Source organism: Marmota marmota, unplaced genomic scaffold (genome assembly GCF_001458135.2).
Source record: "Marmota marmota marmota unplaced genomic scaffold, marMar, whole genome shotgun sequence".
NCBI lineage: Eukaryota > Metazoa > Chordata > Mammalia > Rodentia > Sciuridae > Marmota > Marmota marmota.
Window position 1 is genome coordinate 12,305,415 of NW_026000222.1, and position 15,340 is coordinate 12,320,754.

General features: G+C 37.3%; 1 protein-coding gene across 2 annotated transcripts in view; it reads right to left on the reverse strand.

Annotated features, from left to right (window-relative positions):
• Nucleotides 1–15,340, reverse strand: part of Hydin (HYDIN axonemal central pair apparatus protein) — a 380,287-nt gene that overhangs the window by 227,642 nt on the left and 137,305 nt on the right. For both annotated transcript variants that reach the window (XM_048792466.1, XM_048792467.1), the window contains one exon: nucleotides 3,289–3,407. In XM_048792466.1, coding sequence (XP_048648423.1) covers nucleotides 3,289–3,407 — 119 coding nt within the window. The remainder of the gene's footprint in view (nucleotides 1–3,288; nucleotides 3,408–15,340) is intronic.

Sequence of the window (15,340 nt, forward strand, 5' to 3'; positions counted from 1 at the left end):
ATAATCGGGTTTAGGGCGTTCCCAGTTTAGGTTCCAGGTTTAAGGTTTAAGATTATTCCTGCTGGGAATAGGGCGTATCCTGCTGCCTAAGTTCCCCTTGAGTTCTCACGGGATTCAGACAGTATATTTTGGGAGACAGAAGCCCAGTGAAGGTGAATTTGGGAGAGAACGTGAATTTGGGAGAGAACGTGAATTTGGGAGAGAACGTGGATTTCCCCAGAACGTGATTGTAGACGGCTGGTGTGAGTTCGGGAATAAAGAGTTGCTGTTTGAATCTACAAGCTGTGTGGTGGCTCGTGATTGTGTGCCCAGCCAGACTGCGGCACTTCACCCTTTAGCTCTTTTAATGAGACCACATAGAAAAGTGATTATGGCCAGAGACTCTGGAGCCAAACTGCCCGAGTTCAAATCCCAACCTTGCCATTAACTTACTGGCTGTGTAACTTTGGACAATCTCCTTACCTTCTATGAGCCTCAGTTTCTCCATCTGTGCTATTAACTTCTCATACTGCTAGAAAATTAAATTTATTAATTTGCATAATTTGTAGAATAGTGCCGGACAAATAATGCTTGCAAGTGATAGTGGCTATTATTTGTGTCCCCAGTGCTAAGCAGAATGGATACAGAATTTACCTGTGCTTAAGAAGTGACAGACACATGCTAGTGGTAACTTGAAGGCTCCCTGTTCTCTCTGAGAAAATGTACAAATTGCCTTTTTGTTTCTTTTCTTTTTACTTTATTATTATTATTATTATTATTGGTTAAAAGCTTTTAAAAAAGTACTATTTTTACCCAGATTTTCTATATAGTCACAGTTTACAATTCCTCCATTTTCAAAAATCTGCATGTCATTCTCCTACCTCTTGATAAAGGAGGTCCTATTTATAAACACAGAATCCAGGAAATAGTTTGGAACATGATTCTGGGGCCTTTTGATTACTGGTGATACTCTTACCTTTGTGGTCCAACTCCTGGGAGAAGGGAACATTTATAATAAAACTTCATCTCCCATTTGTTTTCCTTCTTAATTACGCTGGGGAAGAGTGTATTCTCTTGGGGTTACGGTTTATTCTTTATATATCTGCTAAGCTCAGCAATGACTAAGGGCAATACTTATTCAAATTCGTCTCTTGCAGGTAATGTAATAAATTGAAAGAGAGACGCAATGAGGCATCAGCATTAAATGCGCAGAGAGTGCAAAACACTCCCATGAGACGCACCTCACCATGTCCTTTCCTGCCACTGCTCCACTCTCCGAGCTGTCTGATCTGATGCATCTCCTCACCTAGCACTTTAGCTGGCTGTGATTTGCTTTACTGCTAAAATCTGGCAGGGTGGGTGGGGGTAAGGGTGGGGGAGGCGGGCTCAGGGGGAGAGAAGTGGCCTAAAGTACACTTCTGTTAAATTTGTAAGAAATTATTATTACACTCAGGGAAACCCTAACTATTTTGCATCAAAACTAAAGGTCCTTTTTTGGAGTGGCTTCTGTAAAGATGAAAGGGAAAATCACACTGCATGAGTTACAGGAGGAATACCAATTAATAAGAACTATTGCCCTTTTCCCTCTACCTAAGGGACTCTTCCCTCAAGTGCAACATAGAACAATGCAGAATATAGCTGTACCACTTTTCATTTTTTGACACTCCTGTGACCGACTTCTTCATTCAAATCGTATTCTTATGTATGCTCCATTTCCTCATGACATTAACATCTCTGCTTACCTTTTGCATCACCCCATTTAGGCTGTAATTACCCTAGAGAATGTAGAGATGAAGGACACTGTGCCCACACCAGGTTAGGCAGGGTTTAGAGCTGAGATGGCTGTAGGCTGGATTTTGCCCAGGGTAGAGAGTGGGAGGCTGAGATCCTGATAGATTGAAAGGCCAGCAAAGGGCCTTCTATTCCCAGAGCAGGACTGAGGGCACTGGTAACATGGGGGTCACAACATTTACAAGCGGTGTGACTGGCCAACTTACTTAAGACCTCTGGCAGCAAGGTTTGCTGTTTCCTGATCCCCTTTCCTTGTTTTTGCTGACAGCCTGGCCACATTCCCCAGCCTCTTTACAGTCACATATGGATAACGGAATGTGAATGAAAGTCCCATGTGTTGCCTCCTATAAAAATCTCATGTACATTCCTGTATGCTCTTTCCCCTCCTGCCAGCATGATACGATACAGGTGAGGCCAGAATCTTGTAGGCCCACAGTAGGGATGGCTGAGCAGGAGATGGAAGGAACCTCGGTTCCAGATTATCCACTGGAGAGGAGCACCTACTGAACCATCGTTTTGGATCTACTCAGCATTACCTTAACTAGTAAATCTTCCCTAAGCCTCAGCTTACTCAGCTATAAAGTGGGAACTAATTGAACCCATTCTGTAGGGTTTTTGAGGACTAACTAAATGTCAAAGCACTAGAACTATCTCAACACACATTATTAGCCATGTTGTTGAGGGCATAACCTTATGCCTTATATTTCTCAGTGTAAAATAGGCAGAATAAAGCCTGTCTTCCACAGCTTTGTAAGGAAAATTTAGAAGTCTCACACACACACACACACACACACACACAGAACATGACTTGCCATTCATTAAATAACTACATTTATAACCTCTTTAAATACAAATATACATGATTTCGGAAATTTCTAAAAGAAATTTCAATGGTTATAGTTTGATATAGTGTAAAAATGTGCTTTAGAAATAAATTTAAAGATAAGGTGACATTGGAGTGACTTTGACCCTGAAGTATCCATGAGTCCGACACCTTGTAAAATTCCATTTTCTATTCCGTTGGGAAGACAAAGCAGGGAAGGTCTCCTCTAGTAACCATGATGACTATTTTTTAAAACATGGATTGGAGACTAGGGCATTCAGAGAAAATTCTGTCTGAGAAAACAGCTAGCCTCATTAAGACATTCTAGAAAATGTAAAAAGTTCTCTCTCCTCTGATCTGGAGGATTTATGTTGTCAGGGAACAAGCATTAAACAGATGGGAAGATGTATTTATGGTTTCCCCCTTTGAAATCTACAAAACGAAGAGGATAAAACCAATTAAATGATGGCTTGATGCTTTTTAGCTTTTAGTGAAGTTCAAGGGGGCTGAGGCTGAGAAAGTTGCTTCTCTCAACAGGGTGAGGCGAGAGGAGTCTGCATTTTGGGGTCTGGATGAGAATAAGTAGTGGGAAAAGGACGTGACCGAACAAACTTTCTATCAAATAAAAACACAAAATAAAAAAATTTTTAAAACTAAGTATCATTTGAAGTCTCATTAAAGATTGTAGTGCTCACCTCATAGCAATGTACAGATCCAATGAAGACTTTCCCAATATCCAGCAGTTCAAAGTTGAAGTGAATTTTAGGGCCCATTCCTTCCCCTTTGATTCGCAGAGGCAGACGGATCTCTCGGCCTATAAAAATAATTCAGACTTGGTACCCCAAATGGTGCTTTATCACCCCAAATTACCCCTTGACATCTCACCTGGGGTAAAAAATCACATGTCCTGACTCCCTGCACTACATTGAGGGAACTGAAATTGAACCAATACAGAAGGTTTATCTTTAGGAAACAGGAGTACTGCTGGCGTCTCACCTTTAGGGAACGGCGTATATTGCAATTTAGGCTGACATTTTAGAAGGAAAAAGACAATTAAAAAAATTTAATCTCCAGGCACAGCAAGACAAATACCACAGGTTTTCACTCACGTGCAGAAGCAGAAAAAGTGGATCTCATAAAAGTAGAGAGTAGAATAATGATTATCAGAAGCTGAGAAGGCAGGGGGAAGAGGATAGGGAGGGATTGGTTAACAGTACAAAAATACAGCTTGGCAGGAGGATTAAATTGTAGTGTTCTGTAGCACAGTAGGGTGACTAGAACTGACAATAATTTATGGTATATTTAAAAATAGCTAGAAGAGAGGATTTTGAATGTTCTCAACACACAAAAAAATGATAAATGTTTGAAATGATGGATATACTAATTACCCAGATTTGATCACGACACCTTGTACACGCATACCAAAATGTCACACTGTCAACCATACATATGAATAATTATTATGTCAATTAAAAATGAAATTTAAAAAAATTAACCCAATTCTTAACATGATTCTGAAGTTTCTTATAAAAGATGCAATTTGTTCAAATCAGAGAAGGGTGGCCACAGACTAATGCTTCTCATAAAACGAGAGCCATCAAGGGGCTCCCAGGGACACTGCTCACATTGGTCTTCCTTAGATTTGGGAAGCAACGTACTCGAGTCTGAGGGTCTCATCTGGACCCTTACTTTGCAAAGTTTCTTCTACACAAAGGTAATGGAATGCACTTAACAGTATCTATTATAACACATCTGTAATGGAGCCAGGGTCAACAGAAAGCATATAACTGAGTGGATTTTTGTTTTCTTTTTTTTTTAATGGAAATAACTTTATGATTAGATAATACATGTTCATTATTTATACAAATTATAGAGTATATGGAAATCTTCTCATAATTCTATCCTCTAAAGAGAACCACTACTAACATCTTGGTGCCTATACTTCTATGCTTACTATGCTTAATTATATAAAAGTACTATATAAGTGGTGGGAAAAGGATATGACCGAACAAACTTTCTATCAAATAAAAACACAAAATAAAAAGAGCATATGCTATATATATATATTATCTGGTAACCTGCTTTTTAATTTTTTCGATATTTGTAAATTTTTATATATTTATAAATATATTTGTTAAGGGCTAAATATTTATCAATTAAAAAATAAATGTTTAATTAGGATAGAGAGTATGATATTTTGAAATACATTTAAATAATAAAAAGGTTATTATAATAATAACCTGATTTTTTCACTTAAATATATATATTTGGAACATATTTCTAATTTTACTTCTTTTTAAAAATTTTTAAATTCTAATTTGTTATGTATGACAGCAGAATGCATTACAATTCATATTACACATATAGAGCACAATTTTTCATGTCTTTGGTCATACACAGAGTAGAGTCACACCATTCATATCTTCATACATGTACTTAGAGTAACGATGTCCATCTCATTCCACCATCTTTCCTACCCCCATGCACCCTCCCTTCCCCTCCCCGCCCCTTTGCTCTATTGTCTAATCTTCCCATGCTTCCCCGCCCCAATCCCATTATGAATCAGCCTCCTTATATCAGAGAAAACATTCAGCATTTGTTTTTTGGGGATTGGCATTACATTCTCCAACTCCATTCATTTACCTGAAAATGCTATGATTTTATTCTCTTTTAATGCTGAATAGTATTCCATTGTGTGTGTGTGTGTGTGTGTATGTGTATGTATGTATGTATGTGTGTGTATGTGTGTGTGTATGTATGTGTGTGTGTGTGTGTGTGTGTGTGTGTATATATATATATATCACACTTTCTTTATCCATTCATCTACTAAAGGGAATCTTGGTTTGTTCCACAGTTTAGCTATTATGAATTGTGCTGCTATGAACATTGATTTGGCTGTGTCCCTGTAGTATGCAGTTTTTAAGTCCTTTGGGTATAGACTGAGGAGAGGGATAGCTGGGTCAAAAGGTGGTTCCATTCCCAGTTTTCTAAGGACTCTCCATACTGTTTTCCATATTGGCTGCACCAATTTGCAGTCTCACCATATATTCGGAACATCTTAATATTCTATTATCTAAAGACTTATCTTACCCTTCTTAATAGTTACACGATTGACTACAGGATTGCAAAAATTTGATGTATAAATAGTTTCCAGCAGTGTAATTACCATCCCTGAATATATCTCTGTGAATTTTTTTTTCCTACATTTTCTTTAATCATTTTGAAAATACCCTGTCATTTACTGTTTCTGCTGAGAAGTCAGCTCATAGTCTCATTGTTCATCCAGGGTAACGTGTCCTATCCTGTGACTCACTTTTGGTTTTGGTTTTCAGCAGTTTTTCCGTGTTTTCAGGTATGGTTGCACTCATCCTTCTCAGGCTTTGTAGCACTTCCTGACTGTGTGACAAGTGCCTGCCATCAGTTTTGGAAACTTTCTGGTCTTTATCTCTTTGAATATTGCCTCTGCCTTATCCCACCTGACACATGCACCCTTTTGGCCACATTCCTGTAGACTCTTATTCTCTTTTATGCATTTTGTCTCGACGTGCTTTAGTATTTTAGATATTTTCTTTTGATTTCTCTGACTTCTATTTTATAAAGAAAGCTATCTCTGGCTATACCTAATAGGCTGTCAGATTCATCCACTAAGTTCTTATTTTGTTATTATAACTTATTAGTTCTAGACTTTCCATTAGATTTTAAAAATGGTTTTCAGGTCTGTGCCTACTTTTGTCTGATAATTTTTTTTTTAAATCTATATATGTAATTATATTATCTTATTCTTTGTAGGTTTGTGCCTATTGTTTATCTTAGTTTTGTATCACATTATCTTACCTCCTCATATGCTTGTCTATTTATTGACTGAATGCTAATTAGGGTCTATAAAAATTATAGAAATAATTTGAAGCTCTGACAAGATATCTATCTCCCTCTAGTTTCTGACTGGTGACTAGGAAACATTTACAATCCCAGAAAATCTAATTTAACTGTTCTCAACTAAGATTTTACTAGAGAATTAATCCATGCAGCATATCATTTGAGTGACTTTTAATTCTCCAAAGAAAGGTATATAGCAAATATGATCCTTGATATAAAGACAGGACCTAATTCCATACAAATAGTAGATGCCTTAGAACATTAGGGATTTATTATTTTTTTGGAAGCTCAATGAAGAATTGTCTCAATCAACCAAGTCAGTAGGTGAAAAATGGTTCAAAACCAAGCTTCAGTCTTGATGAGGGCTGGACCATTTTCAGCTCCTACTGGGTGGGTCCCAGGGTCCTTCCTCCTTGGCCATCCCTTGGATGTCTAAACTTTCTCCCTTAAGCCAACTTTTCAGTCTCTCTAAGTTTCTACCCCAGTGTCTTTAATAATAAAGTCCTCAAAGTCTGATTGTCTTGATTTTCTTCTGGATATTGGCCCCAGGATTCTTGTTATCATCCTTTGCCTTTAAAACAGATTTTAAATATTTGGCTTTGATTTCCTCATTGTTCTTAGCAAGACAGTTAATCCAAACAACCCAGCCCACCATTATTAGAAAAAGGATTTCTAGAACAAAGGGATGCATGCTTGACATTTTGACAGTTACAGCCGTATTGCCCTCCTGAATGGTTGTACTAAGTGCCCACCAACATCAGGGGTTCCTGTCTCCATATCCTTCCCAGCAGTGGAGATAACAGTCTTCTTGAAAATACTTGATAGTTTGATGGTTTTCCTTAAATTTCTACCATTTAAGTTTCAAGTTATTTAAGGAAAAGGAGTATATTTGCTCTGTATATAATTTCTGAACATTCAAAATTCTTTTGATGCTCTCTTAGGTATAATTTTCAGTATTATGGGAAATACACTTAGAAACACCAAGTGGTGTTTCTAATTTATTATCAACATTATAATGCTGGGTGGTGTTTTATCTCCTACTATCTTCTGTTGCTATTTAGCTGGTTTATCTTCTACCCATGACATCCAAGACAGGAATAGTGTCCTTTTGTCCCTTGGCAACATAGTGTCATTAAGTGAGTATTGCTTTGATTATAAGAAACAAGAGGAATCCTAGCAATATTTGGGATAGCTGACTTAGTCACAGGGTTCCCTGGAAAAGAGATTCCTGGTGTTAGTGACAATACTCTAGAATAAAAACAAAGTTTCCAGAGGACCCAAACACTGTCACCTACTCCACTGTGCTAGAGTTCTAATCTAATGGCAATAATGTGTACTCCTTGGTTGAGATCAACCAGAGATATGAAAAATTGTGCTGTATAGATGTAATAAGAATTGTAATGTGTTCCGCTATCATTTATTTTTTTAAAAAATCAATAAATTTAAAAAAAGAAATGAGAATAAATAAATAAATAACAAAGAACACTATGAGAGAGCGAGAGAGGGAGAGAGGGGGAGAGAGAGAGAAAGAGAGAGAGAGAGAGAGAGAGAGAGAGAGAGAGAGAGAGAGAGAGAGATCTCCAGCTTTCAGAATGGCAAAGAAAGAAAATTGCAAATATATCATGGAATCAACTGCAGGACTATTTATAACTGTCAGGCCCAAAACCTTCTCCATCTGTTACCTTGACTGCCTTCCTTTAAAAAGTGGAGATGTGTTATAATAAAGCAGTGGGCCAATGTTTCTTTGGGAATTATTAATTACTTCAAAGGAGCTTGTCTTATTTGTAGCTAGCTTCTTCCCTCAGCCAGCACAGAACGGGAGTACAAGTAAGAACCAGTCTTGCATTTCTAAAAGTTTATCTGAACTTAGGGTCATATTATAAATGTTACTTTTCCACAAGATTTTTTAAGCAGATTTTTTTTTGGTCTTGGCAAAAGGCAGCAAGAGAGATAAACATGAAGGAGCTAGTAGGCTTCAAGGACAGATTCCTTATTAAAGGAGCCAAATATTAAAGTATTTTTTAAAATAAAGCAATTTCTCATCTATGATTACAGTGTCCTGGTTTCACACATGAGAAGGAGAGCAATGCACTACAGAACCCCTTTAATAAGCCTGAAATTGCTGAATGCAATAGAGATTAATGCAGTAAATACCAGAAAATGAAAACCATGGGCTTTTGAAAATTTGCCGTCTGCTGTGGTCTGTTTGTGTTCTACCCACTACCCCTTGCTGAATTCTCATATTCAAACCCTCCATCTCCAAGTGATGGTGTTAAGAAGCGGGGTGTTGGAAAGTGATTATAATGAGGGTGGAGCCCTCATGAACAGGAGGATTAGAGCCTTCTAAAGGAGACAGGAAGGAGCTTGTCCAAACCCCTCCATCAGGCCTCCGAAGAGAAACCAGTAAGTAGGTGTGTAACAAATCTGAACAGAAGCAACTTTTAAGAGAGAAAGGGTTTATTTGGCTGATGGTTTTGGTCCATGGTTGCTTGGCCCTGTTGCTTGGGCCTGTGGCAGCACAGTACAGTGTGGTGGAGCACATATTAGAGGACACCTGTTACCTCATGGTGTCTGGGAAGCAGAGAGAGGGGGGAGAAAAAGAAGGAGGAGGAGGAGGAAGAGGAGGAGGAAGAGGAGGAGGAAAAGGAGGAGGAAGAGGAGTGGGAGTCCCAATATCTTCTTTAAGAGCAAGCCAGAGGCAATCTTCCTTTCACTAGACCCTGTCTTCTAAAGATTCGACCACCTCTTAATGGTATCACAGGTTGGTAACCAAGCCTTTAACACATAGGCCTTTGGGGGAACATTTAAAATCCAAACTATAGCAAGTGGTATGAGGAATGGACCCTCACCAGGTGCTAAATCTGGTAGCACCTTATCTTGGACTTTCCAGCCTCCTGGACTATGAGAAACAAATTTCTGTTGTTCATAAAGCACCTGGTCTATGGTATTTTGTTACAGCAGCCTGAACAGATGTCTTAGCTATTCCATATTATACTTATTCCTGAGTAGTGAGATAAGAAAAATGGGGGTGAAGAGTAGCAACAGGAAGAACAAACTGCCATTATTTACACAGATTAATACTGACTACTTGAAAAATCCAAAAGACTCTGTAAACACTTTTTAAAAATTAATAAGACTGGGCTTGGGACATAGCTCAAGTGGTAGCGCACTCACCTGGCATGCGCGGGGCACTGGGTGCGATCCTTAGCACCACATAAAAAAAATAAAATAAAGATGTTGTGTCCACCAAAAACTAAAAAATAAATATTAAAAAATTCTCTCTCTCTCTCTCAAAAAAAAATAAGACAGAATAACATTAAGAGTTACCAAATTAGTATACAAAATCAACTGCATTTCTACACTCAGCAACAGTTAGAAAAATTTAATTTTCAAGATACTATTTATAATAGCAACAAAAATAGAAAGTACCTAGGAATAAATCAACAAAATATACCTAAGACCCTTAATAAGAAAATTGTAAAACTTTATAGAAAGATGTTCACAAAACTTAAATAAATGAAAAACTAGATTTACAGCATTGAAAAGGAAGACTCAATATCATAATGATGCTGATTTTTTTCCCAAATGATCTATATCTTTAAATTCACTATTCTGCTAGACAAAAGCCCAGGACATTCTAAAATTTAAATGTAAAATCAAAGGTCAAATAATAAAGACTCTTCTGAAGAAGAAAACATTGGAGACTTGCCCTTCATACGCTAAAGTCTGGTATAAAGCTATTGCAATAAGGTAGTATAGTTTGGGGGAAGAAAGGGCAAAATGGCAAAGGGAACAGAACAGAAAACTTAGAATAGATGTACTCATATGTGTGAATTTGACATATGACAGCAGATGCTAAATATCATGAGGAAAGGTGGTGTATGTATTCAAGGAGGTGAAACAACTGGAACTCTCCAATGGGATCTTAAAAGACTGAATCATGGTACCCAAAGATATGTACATCCTAATACCTGAATCTGCAAATACCACTTTATATAGCAAGAGGGGTGATTAAGTTAAAAATTTTGGATGGGGATATCATCCTGGATTAGCTGTATCTTAAAAATTGTCTCAAAATCAGGTAATAGTAACTCTCCAATTTTATCATTTTTTTTCAAACATTGTTTAGCTAATCTAGGTTCTCTGCATTTCCACAGGAATTTTAGAATTAGCTTGACAATGTTCTATTTTAAAAAGCATCTGGGATTTTAATTTTAATCACATTAAATATATAATAAATTTGGGGAAAAAAAAACATTTTAGAAATATTGAATTTACCAACCAACGGTCAACGTTCTGTTTTCTGTTTAGGTCTTTAATTTTTCTCACCAATACTTTGAAGTTTTTGTGTTGTATGTTTTGCATACATCTCGTCACATTTATCTCTAAGCACTTCATACTTCTAATGCTATTGAAAATTTTATATATATAAATATATACATATAAATTATATATATGTACATATATCAAATATATATATTTGGAATTATATATAAATATATATAAATATAAAATTATATATATAAATATAAATATTTATATATATATATATATATAAAAAATTCCAATTTCCCAGTGTTCATTGTTAGTGTGTAGAAATAGATTTCCTCTATATGGATCTTGTATCCTGCAACTTTGCTACATTTGCTTTTTTAAAGTCCTTATTTAAAACGAATATTCTCCAGCGCCATTTCCACAGATTTTAATTCAAGAAAACATAGATGAAACCCAAGAACCTACATTTTCAATGAACAGTCAGGGTGATTGTGGTGCAGATTCTCTAAGGACATTACTTTGAAGACATATTAAAATTGTTAACGACATTAACTTCTGACAACATGGCAGAGGTTAGCTGACTCAATCCTTCTTCCACTCCAATACAAAAAGAAAAAAAATGCTGATTAAAACATGATATATATTTTTAATGCTTATCCAAGCTCAAAATAAAGGAAGGAAAATACCAGGTATTAGAAATAAAAAGGAAACTTGGCTAGCACAATCAACGAGCCAGGTGACCCAAAGAAGGCCCAGGCTTGTAGAGTAGATACAGGCCTATCTAGTGGTCTAGTGGATTCAGCTTTCCCTCACAGAGAGGACATGTGGTCTTGTTCCTACCTGGGAATGGAGAATTGAACTGAGATCTAAGCAGAAATTCAGGACCCTGAAAAAGCTATCTATTTCCAAAAAAGGAAACTATAAAAATTCTACTACTGGCCTAGGGAAGCAAAAGTAAAGCTTGACTTCTAGCTAGCACTCTGAATAGGGAAAAGAGGCTCCTAGGGAAATCAAATTCCTATGTACAGGTTTGCAACTCAAATTTGCACTATGTGATAGGTGTAAAGAATCAGAAGGTGAGAAAATAAAAATCATAGAACCTGTGGCAGATGACATTAAAAAAAAAAAACCCTCTGAGGGACTGTTTTCATAATCCATCCCCATGCTAAAAACAGCTCATAATATGAATATCTTAAACCATCTGAAGAAACAATCTAGCATGAGGAAAATCAGTCATTACCACAAAAATGTGAGTTAGCACCCCAGGAATTTGAGATATTAGAAAACTTCTACAGAAACTCTTAACAAAGCATTCTCAAAATCTTTGAGGAAATGAATGAAGAAATAGAAAACATAATGAAGGAAGAAAATATGGAAATATTCAAACTACATGCAATTTCTAAAAATGAAATGTGAAGTCAATAAAATGAAAAGCTGAATAGATGAATACATCAAAGAGTAGAGATGGCTGAAGAACTAATTAGTCAACTAGAAAAAAGGTCTTTGGAAAATACCCAGAATGTATCACAGAGAGACAAGGAGACTGGAAAGGTAAAGAAGAGATTAAGAGACATGATAACTCCAAAATGAGAAGATGGAGATAATGAGAAGAAAATAACTAAGGAAATAAATACTTTGATGAAAAATTCTTGGTCTGAAGAAGCATGTCAAGTACCAAGTGGGATAAATAAAGGCGAATCCATCCTAATGATATTCTTTTGGCCCCGGGAGTGGGGGAGGGTTAGGGGGTGTACCAGGGATTGGACTCAAGGGCACTCGAACACTGAGCCACGTTCCCAGCCTATTTTTATTTTATTTAGAGAGAGGGTCTCACTGAGTTGCTTAGCACCTCACTAAATTGCTAAGGTTGGCTTTGAACTTGTGATCCTCCTGCTTCTGCCTCCTAAGTCGCTGGGATTACAGGCATGTGCCACTGTGCCCAGCCCCAATAATATTCTTAGTAACAATCAAATTGAGAGAACAGACAGATAATGCACAGAAATGACAATTAGATTGCAGTAAACTGCTCGTGTCAATAATACAGTCCATTGTCCACACTGTGAGAAGCAAGCAAACACAGGAGAGGCCACCGGTAAGGTTCTGGCAAACAGCTCCAGGGGAAGCCCCTGCCAATAGCCAGCATTGATTGCTAGATACACAGTAGGTCAGCTATACAATACTGTCAACCTCCCTTTAGCGTGCTCCAGATGACACCACAGGGAACAAGAGGAAGGACGCTTGCTGAGTCCTGACCAAATTGCAGAGCTTTGATCCAAATCAATGACTGCTGATTGGTTTAAGCCACTAAATTTAGGGTGCCTTATTGTGCAGCACTAGATAAATGGAACAAGGTGACAAACAAATCAGGGTTTTAATTTCACTCACATATCAAGGACATTGGGATATATGGTTTAGGGCATGATGATGCTGCTGATTTGGTAAAAACAAAGATGAACACAATTGTATTTACTGCAGCTTTTTAATAACCTTTAATACAGGGTGGGCTAGTCCTTCCACATTATTCTTGTTTTATGAATTTTTTAGGCCTTCCTAGTTCATTGATCTCCCTCATAAAATATTTTTAGATCAACTTGACTAATTAACAATAATAAACATTGATATTATCACTGAGAATACATTATCTTTATAGGGGGGAACTGACCTATTTATGATGTTCATTTTCCTGACCAAAAACATAGGCATACTTTCCATTTGTTCAAGTCTTCTTAAATCTGGCTTATGTATACATAGCTATTTTAATTTTATTCTCTTTGTTTGAAATATTTGGCAGCTAAAAATACCACTTAAAGAGTAAATAATGGGGCTGGGGATGTGGCTCAAGCGGTAGCGCGCTCGCCTGGCCCAGGTTCGATCCTCAGCACCATATACAAACAAAGATGTTGTGTCTGCCGAAAACTAAAAAATAAATATTAAAAATTCTCTCTCTCTCTCTCTCTCTCTTTAAAAAAAAAGAGTAAATAATGATGAAACAATTTGTTACTCATAGGACCGAGAAACTTCATCTTATTATGAAGTCTGATGAGTTTTGAGAAAGTCTACCAATATGTACAGTGTCACTTACATATTGCTCTGAAAAACCCCATTTTTTTTAATGATTGGGGTTATTCAGTTTTCTCTTTCCTAAATCTAGCTCAATCTCTGTTCTTTATTTCAAGTAAAATAACAATCAAAAGCTCTGAATTGAGACATTCCTCCCTCTTATAATGTACAAAATGAAAGTGGATGATGAGGCTTTATCTCGCCTGAGTCTTTAAAGGACGTGGGTGCTTCTGGACTTATTCTCGCCAGGCAGTGTCTTCTGCATTGGACTCTGTAACACCAGGGACCCTACTACCTAGCAAAATATTTCACAGTTCAAATCAGACAGTGCTGCTTCCTGTTGCAGTTCCCATATGCTGATCCAAACCCAGAAAGTGTTGTCTCCCTTTGTGATTCATAAAAGTGGTGATCATTATGTTTAAGTTAAGAGTTTCGATTTTCCACTGGAAAGTCAGGATAGATAATGATTAGTTTCAAGACTCAGATCAAGCCATGAGCAAGTCTTTAGAAATATCTAATGACCAGACTTAACAACTTCTGAGAAAATCTGATGATTTAAAATGTAGAAAATTGTTCAGTTTCAGATGAACTGACAAGATTTTAATGATGTTACATTTGCCATGGTCAGAGCCCAGCAGGCCACCCCCCAGCTTTGAGCACCTCATGCAGCATTAAGCTTGCAGTTCGGTCTGGTGTTCAAGGGCAGCCCTCTGCCAGGTGGGTCCCTCTTGGTCTCCCTAGCAGCCACACCCCTAAGAACTTGTAATTCTTTGCCATTTTATGTTCAAAGTGTTTCTCTCATGTTTCACATACTATTTCCCTGCCTGACATGCCTTTTGGGGTTTTGTTTGTTTCTTTTCCACTTGACTGTCAGTCAATACTCCAAGGGTCACTCTCTCTGGGAGCCTTCCTTGACCCAAGACAGCCGTGGATGTTCTTCTATTATTCATTCAATTGCCATGTAGCATTGCAATGTAGCTTTTGGTTTAGGTGTGTTTCTCCCACTCATTTTTATGCTTTCTGAGGGCAGGAATTATCCTTCTATACATCTCTATACTCAGGATGCCTAGATATAAAAAGTTATCGAAAGAAAAGAGTTGCATTTGGAGAGGTGGGTTAAGTCTCATGCATCCCAAGAGGACTCCCTCAACACCAGGGCCTTCCCTGCTATTCCCAGGTCTCAGAAGATATTCACAAAAATGGAACATTGCCCAACAGTGAAAATGTCACACAACCCAGAGCAAAAGCAACAACAGGGATGAGATGTGTAGAATGATTTCATTTCAAAACAGGCAATGCAATGTATTGTTTAGAGGTGCCTACCTATGGATAAAAAACATACATGAGACCAAGGAAATTATGGTCCTTAAGAACAGGATAGTGATTAACCTGGGGTATGTTTGTGTACAGTGCAACTGGGAAGGGACACAGGGGCTTCTAGAGGACCAAAACTATTCTATTATTGATCTGTATGGAAATTACATACAGTGTGCCTGCTGTGATTTGTTGTAATTTATATATATATATATATATATA